General features: G+C 49.1%; 2 protein-coding genes across 2 annotated transcripts in view; one reads left to right on the forward strand and one right to left on the reverse strand.

Annotated features, from left to right (window-relative positions):
* ROCK2 (Rho associated coiled-coil containing protein kinase 2) overlaps window positions 1-7,044 on the forward strand; it is an 85,153-nt gene extending 78,109 nt beyond the window's left edge. The window contains exons 33-34 of the mRNA XM_080685266.1: window positions 4,913-5,013; window positions 6,247-7,044. Coding sequence (XP_080541392.1) covers window positions 4,913-5,000 — 88 coding nt within the window. The 3' untranslated portion in view covers window positions 5,001-5,013; window positions 6,247-7,044. The remainder of the gene's footprint in view (window positions 1-4,912; window positions 5,014-6,246) is intronic.
* A 3,785-nt stretch (window positions 7,045-10,829) lies between these two features.
* SLC66A3 (solute carrier family 66 member 3) lies at window positions 10,830-20,485 on the reverse strand. Its single transcript, XM_080684200.1, has 7 exons — window positions 20,173-20,485; window positions 18,174-18,256; window positions 17,985-18,054; window positions 15,786-15,843; window positions 14,070-14,190; window positions 13,642-13,683; window positions 10,830-12,226 (listed from the first exon to the last, which is right to left on the reverse strand). The coding sequence occupies exons 1-7, from the start codon at window positions 20,313-20,315 to the stop codon at window positions 12,135-12,137; spliced, it is 609 nt and encodes a 202-aa protein (XP_080540326.1). The 5' UTR covers window positions 20,316-20,485; the 3' UTR covers window positions 10,830-12,134.
* Window positions 20,486-21,176: the final 691 nt, after the last annotated feature.

Genomic DNA, 21,176 nt, shown 5'->3' on the forward strand with positions numbered 1-21,176 from the left:
ATGGGAGATCATAAATAGCAACGAAGATTGATTGATTTATTTATTTTTTAAATAATGTATTTTTTAAAATATATTTTACTGATTTTTTACAGAGAGGGAGAGGGATAGAGAGTTAGAAACATCAATGAGAGAGAAATATCCATCAGCTGCCTCCTGCACGCCTCCTACTGGGGATGTGCCCACAACCAAGGTACATGCCCTTGGCCGAAATCAAACCTGGGACTTTTCAGTCCGCAGGCCGACGCTCTATCCACTGAGCCATACTGGTCAGGGCAGCAACGAAGATTTAGAACCAGAACCGAGCAGAGAGGCACATTTTTAACTTTGGAAGGGAGAGCTGTCGGACAATCAGTTTTAAGTTGGGAAGGATAGGGCTTGTAAACCGTTCACCTGATTGAGATGCTGTGTGGCAGCACTGTTAGCGGGCCGTGCTCCTCAGCCTGTTGTATGTGCAGTCTGACGTCAAGCGGCACGGCTCCAGGGGCAAGGCCAGCATTGGCTACATGGCCTTTAATATTCTGCCCACTCACAGCATATTCCCATGGAAAGGTGGGAGAGCTGTTAGAGAGCATCTACGGAGACTCAGGACAGCATTTCTGGTGTATATCAGCTGTCATTTACTAGCTAGCTCTTCATTGTACTTATTTAATAGTAGTCTTAGCACTGGTCCGTGTAGCTGTACTTCAATGTATATGGTGTCTTTTTTAAAACATGTTTGGCTTTGTTAGGTATCATCATCATACACTAAAACAAAATACCCATAAATACAGCCAGTTTTGTTTGTTAAGATTTTTAAAATTGATTTTTGGAGAGAGAGATTGAAAGTGAGAGAGAGGGAGAGAGGGAGGGAGGGAGGGAGAGAGAGAGAGAGAGCGAGAGCGAGCCGTGAGAGAGAGACGTGAGAGAGAGAGACATGTGAGAGCAAGACGTCAGTCAGCTGCCTCCTGCATGTGCCCTACCAGGCATCAAGCCCGCAACCCCGACTGGGACTAGAAACAGCAACCTTTTGGTGCACCGGATGACACTCAGCCGAACCTCGCCAGCCAGGGCACAGCTCATTTAGTTTTCAGCTGTTTCTCAGTGTTTGTACCGTCACATCTCCCCTTTGGCTTCTGCGGCTTCCTGGTTCTGGTCCTCCTCTTTGCCGCACTTCCCTTTTTTCTGTGGCGAATTGTTCTAGAGTAACAATTAAACGGGTGTTAGCTGTTATTGTTAGTAATGTTGTTGAGGGCATATTATATGCCAGGCACTCTGCTTTAACTGCACTAATTTATCCTCAAAACCACCCTGTGGGTTCGCTATTCATTTCTCCACTTACCGTGAGAGACGGACTGACACAGAAGCATCATGTGCCTCCGGCCCCACAGCTCAGGGCAGAGCCGGAGCTCAGATTAAGTCTCTCCCAATCCCACGTCTCGCCTGGAATGCTCCACTGCTTCGCGGCCACCCGAGGGGAAATAACTGACAGTTTATAGACGTACAGAAAGGCTATTCCAGAGAAATGTTTCTTGGTGATTTTGATTAAAAGTAAAATACTGTGTTGGAAAATTAGGAAATTTGTGAGTAAAGTGCTGACTTTTGGTGAAGATAGTTTGGGGAGATCCTAATTTGTTTGAGTGCCAGACACAAAATACTGGTCTCTGCTGAGGACCATTTCTCTTGAATTAGTTTTCTTTTAAAGATCTTTTTTTCTTAATTTATTGGGGTGACATTGGTTAATAGGCTCATATAGGTTTCAAGTGTAGATTTCTATGATGCAAGGTCTATATATTGCACTGTGTACCCACCATCCAAAATCAAATTTCCCATCACCATATATTATTAGGTCTTCTTCATGCCACCAAAGAGCTTTTGTTAATAATGCAATATTTAAGCTTAAAGAAAAGAATAAAGCAAGAACTCAAAAAATTCTCTTCCAGTTTTATGAAGTAAGGCATTGCAAACACAGTTTAAACTAGGAGTGGAGGGACCTATTATGTCATTATATCTTTTTTTTTTTTTCATTTCTAAATATCAGAAAATTAAAAGAGTAATTTTTTGGGGAAAGCTAATAAGGTTATATACAATTTGAAGTGTCAAAAAAAATCCATAAATGAATTAGAAGAAATAATGTATCTAATCTTAGATTGGAGAATTTTCTAAGAATAAAAACAAAGGAAGAAAAAAGGAAATTGAAAATTGACTAACCAAAAATAAAGGCTTGTAAATTTTAAAAACATCTATTTGCACTATTATATATATATATGGACAGTTCTCAAAGAAATCATTAAGAAAAAGGAGGTTGCCTCTTCCCAATATAAAAATCAGGAATATGCAGGCATTGCCATAAAGATGAAAAAGTGCAACCTGGTTATTAAGTGAAGAAATTTAAATTAAAACTAAAATGTTAAAATCATTTTCACCTGCCAAACTGGTATGGGTTAAGAAACTCAGTATTGGCCAAAACCGGTTTGGCTCAGTGGATAGAGCGTCAGCCTGCGGACTGAAAGGTCCCAGGTTCGATTCCGGTCAAGGGCACGTAACTTGGTTGCGGGCACATCCCCAGTAGGAGGTGTGCAAGAGGCAGCTGATTGATGTTTCTCTCTCATCGATGTTTCTAACTCTCTATCCCTCTCCCTTCCTCTCTGTAAAATATCAATAAAATATATTTAAAAAAAAAAAAAAAAAAGAAACTCAGTATTGGCAGTGTGTGAAGAAATGGGCACTCTCATGTTCTGCCAGCAGAACACAGAATTAACTGTGCCCTTTCTGAAGCAGTCTTCGGCAGTACGTTTCACAGGCCTGAAGTGATTGATTGATTAAATGAATGAGAGAGACAATTAAACAGATACTTACAGTAAGTAAATGTTTATCAGATTCATTACTGTTATGGAGGCCAAAGGAAAATGTGGAGAATTTTGCCTGAAGGCATCAAGAAAGATGTCCAAAAAATGGAGTATCGGTAATTTTCCGGGAAAAGACAGTTCCAGGCAAAATGTGATGTGCAGAGGGAAACGATTGTCAGATTCCTTAGTGTTTGCGGTCTTTCATTGGAGTGGTCCGGAATGGTGCTGGGGAGGAAGCGCTGAGCCAGGTTGAGAGGGACCACGTACGTTTTGCTGTAGGAGTTTATCTTTTGTTCTTCAGATTGAAGGAGGTCTTCCAACAAGAGGTTGGTATGTTCAGACCTGATGAGGGCCTGCCCTAAAGAGCTGACGGTGGGAGAAACCAGGCTAAAGAAAGATTTCTTAAGTTGAAGTGACAAGAATTAGGTGACTGGGAGGGGATGCGGAAGAGGTTTTAAGGGAAGTGCTTGTCATGCATTGCTCCAAGAACTAGTGATTAGACTTTTAAAATTTGAAAGGTACACACTCCAAATGTTTGGAAGGATTTAAAGTGCAGGTTTCTCATAAAATAGATAAAATTGGGTGGACACCCAGGAAGGCCCACTGATCTCAATCTCCCGAGCGGGAGAGTCGAAACCATAGCTAAAAGTCATTTTCTGTGTAAGCCTAGAAAAGTTAGTATGTGTTAGGTTGTGATACCTGTTAAATGAGTAATTATATCTGAGTTCGTATATCTTTTCAGATAGTATTCTGCATTCAGCCCATTTTTTAAATAGAGTAATTTGAGTTGGTTTGTTTACTTTTAAATTAGGGTAATCATCCATCAACCTGCTCTGTCAGTGATTCTCAGAGCCAACCAGCTGCATCAGTATTTACCTCGGGATTTTATATAAAATGCAAATATTTGCCCTCCTTTTGTTCAGTCCAATTATATAGAATCTCCTGGGGTATGTCCTGGGAACATATATTATAAATAGCATTGGGAAAATCACATATACTAAAATTTAAGAACCCTGGACAGTGATCACAGATGGGACTTCAGGGACCAGAGGAGTTCCTTGACATAAGTTGATGCATGAACAAAAGCTATTCCTATTTTTAAAATAAAGATGATTGCAATATTTTAGATGATTGGATTGGGTTGGAAAGAACCATGTACCTCTGCTGTAAGTCCATTTTCTTCAGCCAAGATAAGTTACTAATGCTGAACCAGTTGACCAGTCACTATGACGCACACTGACCACCAGGGGGCAGATGCTCAATGCAGGAACTGCCCCCTGGTGGTCAGTGTGCTCCCACAGCCAACCTCCTGTGCTGGCCAACCTCCCGTGGTCCCTCCCCCCAGCTGATCCCTCCCCCCAGGAAGAGCAACCCTGATCGAGACAGAGTAGCAGCTCGGAGGGGGCAGAAGGGGCAAGGCAGCAGCCAACTGCAAAGATGTAAAGTAAACATCACCAACATCTTACCTCTGCCACCGCACCACGTGCACGCACTGCTTGCCCTTCTGCCCCCATCAGCCACTTCTAGCTCAGCCCCATGCCTTTCCAGGCTCCCAACTGCTGATTGGCTAGTGCTCCTATGGCATTGTGCCACCATTGGCCGAAGTCAGCTACCTATCATGGTTGGGGGCAGAGCCCTGAAAAAATGTGCGGCTGAGGTAGGAGAGACAACCTGTCTGTCTGTCAGCAACTGCGGGCAGCGAAGTAGAGCTGTATTTCCACCTCAGAGCATAGCTGGTGTTCAGGCCATTTTGGGGCGCTCTGTCTGTGGTCTTTGCGTGCCGCTACCTCAGCACATCTACACAACTACCATAGATCAGGGCCTGCTGGCCAACCTCCTGCGGTCCTTCCCCTGGCCAGCAGGTCCTGATCGACCCCCCTCCCCTGTATGAATTCGTGCACCGGGCCCCTGGTTTATATATAAGAGAAAGAAGATTTCCTGGCTGTTTCCATCTTAATCATGTTACTGATGGAGGGAAAGTAAACATGCTCATGCACATTCAAAGTGTGATTTCTAGATCATAGTTTATGAAACTGCCGTTCTAAAGCGTATTCTTAGAGTATAAATTTGCAAACCTCCCATTACAGATTGCTTGATTTGGCATTTAAAGACTGGGATTGGTCATTTGATGATGTTGATGGTGGTGATGATGATGACGATGTTTTTGATTTCTGAAGAAATAAATGGGGTAAATCAAAAAGTGAAAAATGAGTTATTTTAGTACTTTCAAGTAGTGCATGCGGTTTGCACTTGGGTTTTCATTATTTTTTGCTACTTTTGAAACTTTATTAATTTTTTAATAGTATATATTTGAAAAGTAGTTTTCAAGAAAGTTCCTAACTAAAATTTTTATGTTAAGTAGAAAAGTGAAATGCTATGTTCAGATTCTTTTTTGGCTATATACTTTTCTATACAATTGGAATTACAGTTTTTATTCTAGAAACAAAACATGTAGAAATAACAAAAGGAACTAAATGTGGTACTTCCTGTTTATTCCAAAGAAGCCATGTTCAGAGAAGTACAATCCACAGTGTTTTCAAGTTCCTACGAGCGTATTAGTTTGTGAACATAGCATGAGGTTCCTTTCTCCCTCATCCTCTCCTTCCCTCCCTGCCTTCCTCCTCTTTCCTTTTTAACTGCAAGAAGTGAAACCGTTAAGACTTTGTAAGTCTAATAAGTGCTGTGAAATCGTTGTTTCTGATCTGGGCTGCTTTGTGATGCTGTGAAATGTTTGCTTTTTGGAAATGTGATGTTTCTCTTGCTGAAGGATGCCAATGATATGGAGTGAGAGTTCATATGCTTTTAGAAAATGTAAAATAGTTTGGTTAATAGTGGCTGGAGTAGATTCGAATGAAAATTTAACCTCCTGAGTTAAATGTTTTGCATGGGATGGATTTAAAAAAAGGTCTATCTTAATCTAAGTAAGCACATTGCAGAACATACTTAAATCATGTAACATTGGGCATCTGTTTATAACCAGGATATACAGAGCATTTTATTTACTACAATGTGTATGTTCCCATTACATAGATTTTAAGGGTCAAATAGTCAGGTAAAGCCTGGCCCGTAAGTCCACTGTTCTTTCAGCTACTTGAGGCAGCTAGCAGTTAAACTCCAAGTCAAACTTAGGTTTCACACGAGTTATTCAGTGACATGCTGTCTAACCTGACAGTTAACCATATGAAAACTGTGTGTCTGTTTGTAGCCATATAGGGAAATATGAAAAGGACTGTAATTGCATGTACCTAAAAATAAAAAAAGTAGCTCGGTAAATACCTCTTATGCATGATTTAGGTCTTAAAAGTATTGTAGTTGGAAGACTGTCTAGTTTAATGGTGTACATGGAATACCTTTCCAAAGAATTTAACAATCTCTTATTATTTCACCGTCTCACCTAACTTTATTTTTCCTTTCTTTGCAGCTAACTGCCTTCTGTGAATGCAGTCATTATTCAAGGTGAGCCTGTTCTTCCAGTTAAGACAAAACTGAAATATGATGGCCCAGAATTTATTGAAAAGCTGTATTTTCCTGAGAGACTGATACACACACATACATATTCCCTTTATTCCTGCAATATAAATTATAAATCTTGGAGAGATTTTTCTAGGCTTCTTTGGAGATTGGTTAATAAAGAACATCATATGCAACTCTTCCAAAAGCCCCATAAAGCTCTCTTGGCAGTCACTCACACTCACACTCACACTCACACTCACACTACGTGGCACAGAGGGCTGAGAAGAGTCAGAGGAGTCATCTGTTCAGCTTCAGCAGAGCGGTTTCACCAGCTTGTTCGCCGCAAGAATCGGAACGGATTTCACTACAGTGATATAGACTGCATCTTGAAGAAGTGACCATTATACTGTGTGTGTGTGTGTGTGTGTGTGTGTGTGTACACATGTACACACACATATATAGCACTGTAATACTGCAAGAGGGTTTTTTAACTTCCCACTTTATTTTTTATACTCATTAATCAGATACCATTACTTACTACAGTTGCAACTATGCACTTGTATAAAGCCATAACATTGGGGTTATAGCACTCATTTGTGTGTACCTGATGGAGCTGCATGTTCATGTTGCTGTAACAGAAACTTTGAACTTCATTATATCGGTTTCCTATTGCTTCATGATAGGCAACTTTATCCATTTTGAATGCCTTAATTTAATTTTTTCCAAGTCTCAGCCCTTTTCTGTATTAAAAAGTGTTTACCAACTCTTAGGATGCAAATTTGCTTTGCAGAAGAAGATAGTGCACTATTTTTACATATAATAGTTATCAATGTCAGCCTATTTTGATTGTATAACAATTTTTTAAAGTATGGTGATAGAAACAATAATGGATAGTATTAGAACTAATATATCTTTTACGTATATCTATTATTCATCCAAGCCTTTTTACAGACCTCAGTATTAGTGTGTGACTATGAAATGTTTTCTTTGCTTGGAATTTGCTGATTACCCTAGATACGTTTTTATTTCTGGTAAGGACATTTGTGACTATTTTTACATTTCACACTCAACATTCAAAAATTATCTCAAATATAAAGAAAACTAAAATATTCTCTAGATATATTTTAAGTATTGAAATGTGATCCCTTAACCACACAATTGTGTATGGCAATGTTTCAGTATTGGGCTATGAAAACTGGTGCCTGGGAGGAAGTGGCCTCAAAGGCACTTAACTTTTTCTTTAAATGCTGTTAAAATTACAGCACGTGCAGGACCGTTCCTGCTGTATTTCTCACCCCACAGAGGTCTATGTTTTTTACTGTGACAGTATGCATCAGTGAGAAGCATCAGGTAAAAAACTGTGTAGTCTTTTATCAGTCTCTATAGACATAAACATACAGTTTGGTGTGATACTGAAATACATCATCTGATATTTCAATGAAGGAACTAAGACATTTTTCATTGTTCCCGGGGGGCGGTGTGGAGAGGTTTAAAGGCAGGTCCCCAGTTATAGATGCTGTTGTGGAAACGGAAGAGTGGCCTGTGGCTGCCGATGTCCTCAAGTGGAATCTCGTTACTCTTCCAGTGTCCATTCCGCACTCCCTCGTGCCGTCGGTGCTGAAACGGCGGCAGGCGGCAGGCGGTCCCTCGCAGGTGTGCTCTGCGGTTCTGGTTTGGGGGCACAGATTTTTTTAAAAGTAAGATTTTAAAATGAAAAATATATAAATTTATATAGAATAAATATTTCCACTCATTAGACTTGTTAAAAGGAGACTGAATTAATATTTTATATAAAGATTTTGTTACACTATGGGAGGTTCTATCATATTATTCTGAATTGGAGAGTATATATATATATTTTTAATAAACTTTATTAAGGTGAAATAATTTGAAGTTTACACATGAGTAATTGAAATATTTGAGTAAAAATGGCAAAAGTTTAAATTTTGAGTGCTGTATATATTAGAGAATATGGAGAATCATGGTGTGATGCAACTATACCAGGAAGGTCTATGTGACTTTGGGGGGTGGGGGAGGTATTCTAAGGGGTGAAACTAATCTCTCCCATGGAGATTATTCACATTATGTGGTTTGACATAAGAATTTATAAAGTTGTCCAGCTAACAGAAATGTGCTTAATAAAAGATTCTGACCTTGGGTAAGAATTTGCTTTTTACCCTGTTGCTGGTTTCATGTACGAACATGAATGATGCATGCACCTACCCAGATGTCCTCTTCCCAGCACTCACTCAGTGTGATGCTGACTTGGTGTCACAGCCAGAAATTGTGCCAGCTTCTCTCTCTGGAGGCTCCGAAGCTTCCAAGATAGACAAGAGACCAAAAGTTGCTTCTTTCCTCACACCTGATTTCTCCGAGAGCCATAAATACCTCCTATTGAGAACTAAGACGTAGTGGATACTGGGGTTTTCTTAGGTTTTTGTACTTTCGTGGGGATAAGCGAGACAAGTAGGAGTAAAACTGGTGTTACTGTTGAAAATTGGTGTATAGTGAATTTTTGAAAAGTATTAGAAAATTGTTATCTAGAAGCAAGAATTTTTTTTTCATCTGAACATTTAAAATGCTATAGCCAAAGGATAAGTGAACCGGAAAATCTAAGACGTAGGTGAGTGTTTCTAAAGCTAGCCTGCGCTGGTTACAGGACTCTGGCCGCGGCGCGTTCCCAGGCTGCCAGGTCCTGAAGGAGGAGCGCGCTGGGCGGCCAGACCCCGCTGCGGAAGTGCTGCTGCTGCTGCTAATCCGGCCCAGGGTCCTGGTGCAAACAGGCCTCGACCCGGGGCCCTGGCTGGAGCATGCTCCAAGAAGCATGTTTTTCAGTTCCGACGGGAGGAGGTCACACCTGAGTTTCTCCGCCTGTGTTGACACTGCTACTGACTCCCGCCCTCCGAATAGGTGGGAAGACGCCACGGCTGTTCTGTTCGGGAAGCACTTTGAGGAATGGCGCTGTGTGACAGTGCTGGCTGTTCTGCTGGGGGGACGTCGGCTCCTGGTTCCCTTCCCCATAATGAGTTTTGTTGGAAGTTGTACTAAGTTGAACTGCATGATTTAGATAATCACAAATATTTGATCAGCTGTCCCCTTTGAACAAAAATCATGTCCCCCTGATTTTTCTTTCTTTTAAATTTGTTGCATCTTTGTAGTAATGTAATTGTATTTTATGCCTGCTTTTTATATTAAAAAATAAATAATTAAGACATAAGCATTTTTACGCTTTTTATGGGAAATACTCCTGGCATGCTGCAACCTAAAATTTACTCCCCAAATTTGCCTTCCCTAAAAAGATGGATGTAAAAGATGGGGATAGCCAATAAGTCATAACTAAACTTAACCCACTGGACACCATAAGCGTCTGTAGATGCAAGTGGCTGGCCTTCCCCACACGCCATGCGCGTCTATAGAAGAACAAGTTCTCCCTCAGTGGCAGCCCTGACCAACTTCAAAATCATTTTTCGTGAGAATTTTCAGCTGAAAAATATTCAAGAACACCTGAATTGTGAGTAATACATTTTTTATAATATTCATTGCAAATTTAGTTTTTTTTTTTAATTAAAAATATCGTGGCATGTGGGATGGTTCCCGTTTTGGATGCAGGGTAGTTAACTGGTCAGACTTGCGAATCTTCGGCCCTGTCGTTCAGCACACAGAGACAGACAAACGGTAGAGTTTCACAGGAGTCTGTCTGTGACTTGAGCTTGGTATTCTAAGGGGCATGCAAAGCTGCACTCACGTTGAGGGGTATTCTAAGGGGCGTGCAAAGCTGCACTCGCGTTGAGGGGTATTCTAAGGGGCGTGCAAAGCTGCACTCGCGTTGAGGGGTATTCTAAGGGGCGTGCAAAGCTGCACTCGCGTTGAGGGGTATTCTAAGGGGCGTGCAAAGCTGCACTCGCGTTGAGGGGTATTCTAAGGGGCGTGCAAAGCTGCACTCACGTTGAGGGGTATTCTAAGGGGCGTGCAAAGCTGCACTCGCGTTGAGGATAGAGGAGAGCCAGGGAGCCTGTGTTGTCAGAAATAGTTTCTGGAAGCTTTGCGCTGGTGATCAGCGCTCTTCCTGGGACGCGGCTCGGCCCTCTCCTCGGGCCAGGCCGCTCCCTGCGCTGCAGAGGGGAGACGGCTTGCTGGCCGGGCCCTGGGGTTAGCGAGGAGATGTGTGGAGTGTCTGCAGTGGCTCCCGTTATTCCCTTCCTCCCAAGGGGAAAGACGAGGCTGTCACCCACGGGGGCACGTTCTTAAAGGAGCGACTTCAGACGGTGATAAAGAACTAGTAAGAAAAGTATGTTTAAATATCTGAGGGACTGAAGTCACAATTGGTACGTACACCAATCAGATTGTAACTGCACACGAGAAAGGATTTACTTGGAGTTTTAAAAAGTGACAACTATGATTTAAGAACTACAGAATGAATGATTTCATTTTCAGATGCCATGTTTCTGTTCCTGCTGTTCCCTAGCAGTCGTTCTAAGAGGATTAACCACAATCTATATTTTTAAATGGCACTTTACGTAATTGAAAGCTAATCACATTGAAACAGTTTTAAGACTCAGCAGAGTTCAAAATTTGAAAGTTTATTTTACACAGGAAACCAAAACATCTAATAAGTATCATTTACTTACTACATATATGTATCTACACACCAAAATAATGCCATTCAGTTATAAGGGAAAAAGTTTTTAAGTGTTAAGCTTTATAAACTTATGAAAAAATACCATGTACAATAATAATCTTGTCATGTTTAGAATAAAATCCATAATTGCCAAAACTCAGCAATACTCTTTACTACATATATTTTCAATACACAAAACCTGGTCGAGATAAGCTGTATTTTGTACCAAATTCTAAGAATGGTTAATTGCATGGCTGTGGCCCCTATGAAAATGGCAGCATTGCCCGGCCAGTGTGACTCGGTGCTTGAGCGTTGTTCTGTGAACCAGGAGGTCACTGTTAGATTCTGGTCAGGGCACATGCCCGGCTTGCAGGCTTGATCCCTAGAGGGAGGCATGCAGGAGGCAGCCAATCAACAAAATGATTCTCATTATTGATGTTTCTATATCTCCCTCTCCAGAATCAATAATATATGTATGTATGTGTATATATATGTGTGTGTGTGTGTATAAGTACTAGTATATATATATATTTTTTTCAAAAACAGTTTTTAAAAAAGGCAGCATTGTGCTTAAATCAGAATGTGAATGGCTTCATCACAGAGATTGCATCCAATAGTACATTTTGTTAGGAATTACTTAAAGGCACAGTATGAAGTTAAAGGACTGCTTTGGCATGTGAATTCAAGCCAGTTACATTTTTGCTTGCCCTGATAGACTTGTGATGCCAAGCAGGTATTATACTGTATTATGATACAATAAAGCCATCCTGTCATATCTGTTGCAATTAGACACTAGTCCCAGAAAGCGAACCCCTAGTAATTGATTACAACTCTTCTGACAGAGCAAAGCCCCACTGGGTGCTCATTTGTGCTGTGGAGAGGACTTATTTCTTAAAAGATTCGAAAGCTGAAAAATAGATGTAGTCAGCTCTTTGGAGCGAACTTAATCATGACTTTTAAGAGGCAAAGCAATCTCAAAGTGGTTCTTGGATGGTTTCCATTAACCACCAACCTCAACACTGCAGATGTCTGAGTCCAACTTGACCTAATAAAGTGGGGGCGCGGGAGGGGATCATTTTTAAACACGTGTTTGAATGGCTCAAGTCTAAAATACCTTTGGCTCCAGAGTTTCAGAAGTGATTGACTAATTTATAAAAGACCTCAATTTAGCAATGAGCTCTTCTTTCCTTTGGTTCAGTTACTCAAAATCCACTTGGTGTGTCAGAATGACGTATCCATCATTCCGCCTTTACACCTGTCTTCCGGTAGCGGAGTACTGTCGCTGTCACCCACAGGTTTAAAGCCAGCATGATCACAAAACGTATAAGGACTGAAGTCAGGCAAGAAGAGAAAAAGTGTATGTTAAATACTGTTTTCACATCAGAGAACAAAATCATTCTGCTCTGAAAGTCTAATAAAGCTTCACACACCCCTCCCCTCAAAGAAATGAGACTTAGAACTACAGACCATGAGGACTTTTGAACAACGTTGGTCCCAAATGCGGTTCCAAATATTTCTGGGAAAATGATCTTCCCATCATGACTGCCATTGGCCACTTGGCCTGACTTCATGAATAATAATTTAAATTCAGTGTTTAACTTGGAGGAATCTGGCTCTGGCTGATAAGGAATATTACAACTGTTCACCCCCCTTTAGTCATTTTTAAGTCTTGAGGGCAGTGAGGGGTGTCTCAGAACACCGCATGGGACGGAAAGGCATGGAGCACTCTGTTAAGGTAATCCTGAAAAAATGCACAGACGTCAAAGCCCGGTCTATATTGAGGTAACCATGGAAACGTGGCTCTTTCAAAAAAAGTGCTGGTGGCGGAGCGCTCCTGGGAAAGAAGACTGATGAGATCTGTGTCTGGTTGTAAGCCCTTATACGGTATTCATGAGCTAAACGGGCTTCCACAGGGTGACTCCACAGAAACAGGGATACTTTCGGGGACAGGTGTCCCCTGAGGCAGCCTCGGGTGTCACAAAACAAGTCCCAGAGCATTTTCAATCTTTAAACTTAATTTTCAACGGGCAGATGGTTTTGCTGGGTTATGGTTTGGCCCTTCTTTCCGCGCAGGGATGGCGGTCCGGTGAGGAAGGCCTGCCTCCTTCCCTTTCCTCTCTCGGCCCAAGTTTGTGCTTCGACCACAGCACGCTTTCTCCCTCTCCCTCAGACCGTTGGAGGGCCGGACTATAGTTTAAAAAAAAACTATGAACAAATTCCTATGCGCACTGCGGGCCCGGGACACGTCGGCTGCTAAGCAGGACAGGCAGCGGCACCCAGCGGGCCGGATCAATGTCCTCGGCGGGCCACAGTTTGAGGACCCCTGGCTGGACCATCATGACACCACCTTCCCTCCCCTCCTCAGGCGCCCCTGCGCAGTCCCGCCCTCCTGACACTCCCAGACCAGGCCTTGCATCCTCTTGGCTCCCGACCTCTGACCTCTGCACGCTGCTGCTTGTAACAGTCTCCTCCCACCTTCTCCAGGTCGCCCATCTTCAAGGGGACCTTCCCAGCTTCCTCCAGCCCGGGCAGGCTCCCTGCAGGTGCCCATCCGTCCTGCTCTTTCAAACACAGTGCACGATACTCTTCACTGGCTACCTGTGTGGTTGCTTTCCCGTCCACTTCCACTGGCCTCTACACTATTACACGGGGAGCCAGGGGGCCTGCTAACCCCTGTGACACTGACCAACGAGGGCGGCAAGAGGCATATTTAAAAGGAAGGGGGCAGGAAAAGATTGTGCTTACTTGTCAGGTCATTGGTGGTCATTAAGGTTGTTATTATTCTTGCTGCAACAGAAAATTTTCGGCAATAAATACCAACTCGCTTCTCAGACAGCTGGGTATTTAGCTAATGTCGTTCCATTTTAAAGACAGGACTGCATGCTCACTGTTCCTGAGAGACTTTGCCAGCACAGAACACGCTGCGTCTCATAAAGCAGCAAAGCCAGCCATGCCCGCCGCTGCCCTCCCGCCCTGTGGCACCGCGCACCCCCCACCCCAGCCCAACTTTGGGGAAATCGCATGGACACAGGAAGCCCCTGAAGAGGTTCACTGAGGGGAAGGCTCTCGCTCAGTAAAATCCACGTGAAGTCACTGAAGTCTAGCCCTTCTTTTATAAATAAAGGAACCGAGGCCCGGGCGATGCGGGCGTGGGGAAGGGCCCCTGTTCTTACTGGCGCTGGTGTAGGCGGCCAGGCCCCAGGTCAGCGCGCTCACCGCCCCGGCGTCCCGCGTCTCCCACAGGCACTGCAGCTGCGCCACCTTGCTGGCCGCGCTGATGAAAGTGCACAGGTTCTGTGGGCAGATAGACGGGAGCGTTAGGAGACCCTCACCGGGTTCGGGAAGCGCCCTGGAAGCCACCATTTCAGGTGAACCAGGAGCCCGTCTGTGCCAGGGCGAGACCCAGGCCAGCGACGACGGCCGCGCGGGACGTGCGTTTATGACCCGCCAACCCCTCTGCTGGGTAAGGACCTGCTGCCCGGAGCTGGTGAGAAGACGGAGGGAGCTGGTGAGAAGACAGTAAGAAAGGTCACGGGCCGAAACCGGTTTGGCTCAGTGGATAGAGCGTCGGCCTGCGGACTGAAGGGTCCCGGGTTCGATTCTGGTCAAGGGCATGTACCTTGGTTGCAGGCACATCCCCAGTAGGGAGTGTGCAGGAGGCAGCTGATCGATGTTTCTCTCTCATCGATGTTTCTAGCTCTCTATCCCTCTCCCTTCCTCTCTGTAAAATATCAATAAAATATATATATTTTAGAAAGGTCACGGCTGGGCCACGAGGCTCATCAGCCCCGCCCGCAATAAAGAGAGAGGCCGGCCGGCTGGTGAGCTCAGTAGTTGAGTCTCAAACGTAGGAACCGAGAGGTCACGGTTCAATTCCCAGTCGCACGCCTGGGGTGTGGGCTCGATCCCCAGTGTGGGGCGGGCAGGAGGCAGCCAGTCCATGGTTCTCTCATCACTGATGTTTCTCTCTCTCTCTCCCTCTCCCTTCCTCTCTGACATCAATAAAAAAAAGACATTAAAAAAAAGAGACTTCCCTGTGTTTCCGAGCCCAGGGAGGGCCGTGCCGCGTTCACCTACAGGCTCACAGAGTCACAGCAGCGGCTGGGGCGTCACCTCTGGACTTCTGGCCCCTGTAAGGAGCCCACGTGGTGACGCATCAGGCCCTGCACCCCTGCCAGGAGACTGGCCAGCTGGCCCGCTGCCTGGCTGCGCCCACCCCAGGCCTCTCCAAACCCACTTGGGCTGCGGGTGGAGGAGAGCGTTTCCTTCGGGGACATAGCCAAGGCGGGGACAGTCTCACGGTACAGATTCAACCGCCGGTGAGCAGGCTTTTCTGTCACAGGGTCCAACCCCGAACGGGACTGGAAGGAAGGAGGGTGCTTAGATGTTGGGGGGAAAGGGGGTGAAGCACGAGTTGGGTGTGGCAGGCAGTGACTCTTCCCCTGGGTGGAGACCTCCACTCTGTCACCTAGAGAGATCTGGGGTCAGATGCTTCCTGACCCCCACCGGCATCCTATTCTCACAGCATGCGCACTTGGGGCCCTTAACCAGGAAGGGGAAAAAGTGCCAGGATAGGGCTTATTACGCTCTTCCAAGGAGGACAAAAAGAATGCGTAAGTGGCCACTATGTCAGGTCTAACCGGACCGGAAGCTCTTTAACTTCCGCTCAGGTCCCCGATCTGGTTCTCCGGGGCGCCAAAAGGGAAGGAAAACGCTCCCCACCGTTGCCGTGAGAATACTGGCTCCCTGTGGGGAGAGCCTTGCGCTTTCTTGCCCCCAGCCTTCGGTGCAGGTGGAAATGGGCAGGTGGAACCTTTGATCTATCAGGTGCTCGGCGGGGCGGTGACAGGGAGAGGGGGGTGACAGGCGGCTGTCTCGGTGGCACTCACCATGGCCAGGTCTATGATCCACTTCCGCAGGGTGAGCAGGAACCAGGACGCCACAAACCTTACCGAGTTAAGGAAGTGGCTGCGCTGGCGGCTCCAGCAGCCTCGCCGGTGCCGTGGAAACTAACCCAGAGCCCAGGGAGAACTTGGCAGACTTGGAATAGACAAGGCCGGCTCCCGTGCCCGCGAGCCAGGAGCCCTAAGCACAGAAGCAGCTCAGGGGGGAAGGCACAGCGCCCCGTGCGCTCGGCCTGCTGCAGGGTTGGGAATTCCCAGGGGATTTTAGCTTCCGGCTTCATTCCCGACCCCGCCGCCCGAGTTCAGCTCTTACAAGGGGCCAACGTTATAAAGCAGGCACGTCCTGCAAAACCCGTGTCACGGGAAACTCTCTCCGCTTTCCCCTCTTCACGAACCCCTGTGTGGAAATGGGGTGGCAGCAGCGGGCAGCAGAGCTGGCCGACAGGAGCTATGTCTGACTTCCGATGATGCTGAGGAACAGACGGCACAGCGAGGGAAGCCGGAGCAAGCAGCAGGGCCGTGGCGGGCCCTCTGCTGTGACCGCGGGCACGCTCAGGTCAGTCTCGCCACCTTGGTTTGCTCATCCGCAAAGTGGACTTAACATGCTTCGCCCCCTCTCCCTACTCAATGCTTTGTGGCTCATTGTAGGGACCCAACAGGTTGCTGTGGGTTTAATGAAGAACATTATTTAAACGAAGGGACTGAAATAGACAGTGTTCTGTGCGAAAGTCAGTAGACTAGCTACTAGCAACCCGAATCCAGGTGGATGAAAGCTGGCTCCGTTTTGAAAAAGAACATTTGCAGTAATCTTTGTCCAATATTCTACCACTGCACCTCAGCCCATTCATCCCTGATAGACATTTTATAAAACTTGACCTGCACTAGCTGCTACTGAGATCCTAGAGGTGACTTTTCTGTAGGGTGGCCAGATTTAGCAAATAAAATTACAGGGCACCCAGTTACATGTGAATTTCAGATCCTTAACAATTGATTCGTCCAAGTACGTCCCCTGCAATATTGGGGACCTACTGATGACGAACATCCCGCTGATGTTCCAGAGGCGCCGAGGGCATCCACGTTTTCGAATCCACAGCCTCCCCACTGGCACCAAGGTAAGTTGTTGCATTTTATTTAAATAGTAAACCATGCCACGCTTTTCATCGTCAGAGTACTCGGTGCTCAGAACCTTTAAGCAGCTGGGGCTGACCTTGAAGCGCCCAAGGGCAGGAGGACTGTGCGACCCCTGGGTGTGCAAAGGGAAACTGAGTCGGGGGAAACGCGATCGAACAGCAGAGGGTCGGGACTGTGCACACTCAGCTCCACGCTGCAGAGGGGCTTCTAGAAAAACAGCCACGATGCCTGTGCCAGGCCGTCAGTCTGTCCTGTGCTCCCGGGACTTGCTAGTTCCCTCAAAAACCCATCGTTAGCCCACCTCACGATGGCGGGCAGCGGCAGCTTAGAGAGGGCACCGGCCCTGGCCAGGGCTGCCCAGGCAGAGGGGGTGCAAGGCACTCGGGGCAGACAGGCCGGCAGCACCTCCCGCTTTCCTCTCTGGGGAAGACCAGGTCACAAGTCCCAGGTGTGGCAGGTTAAACCGATGGCCAATCAAAGGCTTGCCTGGCCCTTTAAGGTGTGGAAGTCAACAGGAGAGTGAGTTTTTAGAGGTGAAAGCCAGGACCCGGCTCACGGACGGGACGTGTCTGTGTGAGGACCGCAGCCCCACGGAGACCCCCCTGAAGTCTACACCAGGGGCCTGACCTTGGCCTTGAACAAGCTGCCAGGAGCCGCACCAGCCACTAACAGGTGACCAGGTGTGTCAGCGCGCTGTGTTAATGTCAGACGTTCTCATCACCGTGAAATATTCTGGGGGGATATTTGCGGGGAAGAAAGACATCTCCCCCTAAAGGAAAGGCAGAGCTCGGAGCAGGGGTGCTTCTGCTCAGCAGGCCCAGCGGTGAGCCCCCATCCCCCGCCATGCGGCCAGCAGGCCCCACAGGCGCCCTGGCCGGGGAGGGGCCGGGGAGGGGCGGGCACCCCTGGCTGTGGAGACACGGGCTCGCATGGAGTCTGCATTTGGGATTCTTGTTAGTGCAACCGAAAAGGCGCGAGAGGTGATGGGCCCGCTGAATAAGACCCATCTCCGCCCCCGCCCCCTCCCCCCACACACACAATGCAGAAGGATACAGGGCGATGTAGGGCGCTGCCCGGTACACGTTCCCGTTGAAACGGAACACGCAGAGCAGCAGGATGAAATCTGGGGGGAAAGGCTCAGCGTGAGAGGGAGCTGGGGCCCAGGGCGGTGACGGGCGGGTGCAGGAGAGGGGAGGAAGGGGGAGGGGAGGAAGGGGGAGGGGGGAGGCGGCGGCTCGTTACCTTGTGCTATGAGAATGGGGTACTCCAGGTAGGTCAGCAGCGGGTACTCGTAGTGAACCTGGTACCGGAGGAACACCAGGAACCTGGGGAGAGGGAGGGCACCCCTGAACTCTCCGACCCCACAGGGGGGCCAGCCGCACCCAGGGCACAGGCTCTTGGTGAAACCTTAGGCCTGTGGCTGCAGCCCAAGGTGTGCAGGAGGAAGGGAGCACACCGGGTGGAATGCTCACTTCATGATCTCCGAGACTGGGGAGCGTCCCTACCGGCCGGGCTCTGGGTGCAACCCGCACGGGCCTTAGGGTGGTCACAGCGGGCGGTGGGCGGACCGCGATTGGCGGTACACAGTCTGCCTGTCCCCAAAGCTGGAAATCTGTCTGGACGGCTGTTCCAGTAACAGCAAAAGTGACAGCAGTGGTCTGTCCGCCCCCCCCCCTTATCCCCAACGCACCCCCCCCACCCCTGCCAGCTCCGGGTCCTCTCTGTGCCCAGTCCTCTCACTGGCATCACTGATCCCAGCCATCTCCCGCTCCACGCCCCACCTCAGGCTCCAGGGGAGCCGCACCGGCCAGAGGGCTGCCTTTTGCTCAGGTAGCTGTCAGATGAAGTGACAGGGGCGGGGCTGGGGGAGGGTCACGCCCTGACCTCCTTTATGGCAGAGGGCGGCAGGGAGTGGGCAGGCTCCTGGCTCCACGGGCACCTGCCAGTCTTCCTCCAAGTGCGGGGCTCGCTCATCTCCCCCCGCCCAGGGGTGGGGGGGTTACTCACCCTCCCCTCGGCCAGGCCTCGCATGGGCTGGGCCTCTCACCCTCCACCCCCGGCTCCTCTGCCCGCCTCCTTCCCAGACTGTCGTCCCCATCCGGGCCCAGGGGTGCCCGGGCTGCCCCTCCGGAGGGCTGGTGCCAGGGCTGCCCTCAGAACCTCCCGGGAGAAGGGACGGGGCGGGGCGGGGCGGGCTGGCAGGAGCGAAGCGGGAGGAAGGGCCCAGCCGAAGGGGCGGGGCCAGACCACTAGGTTTCCTGGGTCCGGTTGTGCCCCTCGCTCGAATCTTCCCGACCGCGTCTTCCTAGTCTGCGCCCTCCTTTAGGCCTTTACACACGGGGTCGGGGCACCCACTCCGATCCTGATGGGTGAGCCCCCACCTCCAGGAGCGGCCTCTGCCGGTCTCCGCCCGCCCTTCAATCCAGTGCCCCTCCTCCGCGGCCTCCAGAGCCCTCCACTCTCCCCATCCGCCCACCCCACCCCAAAACGTGGACTTTTAAAGTCACAGCGTCCTGGGAAAAGCCAACCCCTCGTCTTACAGGTGAGGAAACCGAGGTCTGAGCCGGGGAGTGAGGCGGGGGCGTGGTTAGGGGTGATGTCAGTCTGACCCTTTGGGCGGGGTTCTGGGAGATGCATCCCGAGGCAGGTCCGCCCGGGACCCTCACCGGGGCGCTGGGATGCACGTCACGCAGACAAAGCTGGGGCGTGGCCCGCGCCTGTGCGGGGGGCGGAGGGGGGGGGGTGCGGTCATTCCAGGCAGCGCGGTAGCGTTGCTCACACCAGCATCGCCACAGACCCGAGGGATGCGGTGTCCCGGGCCACGTCCCCGGCTCAGGGGCCACTCGCCGGGCGATGGAACTACTTCAGCTCCGTTTTAACCCGAACCGCCGTGGCTGTGCGGGGCACGGCTGACCTAAACGCCGCTGCGTGACAGCGGACGGCATCTGAGCGCCTCCAGGTGCAGACGGCCTGGCTCACAGCCCAGCTGCTTTTGTCACCAACGGGAGTGATGGGTGACTGGGTGTGGGTTTCCTCATCCGCAAAGTGGGTGTGCGCGGTCAAGTCCACCTCGCAGGTGGCTGGCCAGCAAATCGCGGGGGGCAGTGATGGCCCCGGGAAGTGCCCCATCCCGCGGTCAGGGGCTCTCGTTCCGCCCCCCTCCCCGGCTCAATTACGCCCGCGGTTCTCGGGGCTCCGCAGGCAGAGGCGAGGGAGGAAGCCCGGCCGCCAGGGCCCTTACCCCGCCAGCTCCAGCAGCAGACTCGGGAGGCTGAGGCCCCGCGCGCTGCGCGCCGCCAGCAGGGCGGAGATCTGCGGCAGCTTGAGCGCCGCGCACACGGCCAGGGTGCTCCAGTTGCAGAACCACAGCAGCGCCGAGCCCATGGCGCCGGCGGCTCGGGTCGGGGGCGGGGGCTCCGCGGATCCGGCCGCAGCGCGAGGGGGAGCCGCTCAGCACTCGGATGCTGGGCTTGCCCAGTCCTTCCGCCTTCCCTGGCCTCAGGCCTCCGCCGGTGCCCCGGCCCCGCCCGATCCCGCCCAGTCGGGGTCCGCCCAGCCCAAGCCCGCCCAGTCGGCCCGGGTTGGCGCTCCCGCCGGGATTACCCCGCCCAGCTAGTGTCCGCTCCTCCCATCGACCCCGCCCCTCCCTGACTGACCACGCCCACCAAGAGACCCAATTGGCCTGAGACGCCCCGCCCACGTCCGAATGGCCCAATCCGCTTCCACTCCGCTCCCGGGTCGCCCCGCCCAGGCCCCGCCCAGGCCCGCAATGAGTCAGCCCCAGCTCTGGGCGAGCTACGCCCGCTGCTGATTCACTTTTCCGCGTGAAGTCAACCCGCGCATTCTGAGCCCCGGGAGCCCGCCTCCCCACCAGCCCCGCTTTCTCCCGGGTTGGGTGGGCAGGCCCCGGAAGGGCAGACGGGCACCCTTCGCAGGGGGATGTATTGTAGGAGGCTGAAGGGCAGCAGGTGTCTGACCGGTGGGGTCAGGCCAAACCTGGGTGTAGCAACCTCCCTACTTGGTTTCAGGTCAGGAAAGAATTCAGAGCCAAGACCCAGACTACAAGAGAACAGTTATTTGGTAAATCACAGAGGCAGAAGCGAAGCGTAGTGGGCCCTCCTTTGGAAAAACTGCTGTTTGAACTACTGTTATTCTTAGACAGTCTCTTATTCTGTGAGTCAACTGTTATTTTTAGACTGTAAAATAACTTTGTTTTTTTAATAGAAAAGATAAACTTAACTGTCT

Source organism: Plecotus auritus (assembly GCF_963455305.1).
Source record: "Plecotus auritus genome assembly, chromosome: 8".
In the NCBI taxonomy this organism is placed as follows: domain Eukaryota; kingdom Metazoa; phylum Chordata; class Mammalia; order Chiroptera; family Vespertilionidae; genus Plecotus; species Plecotus auritus.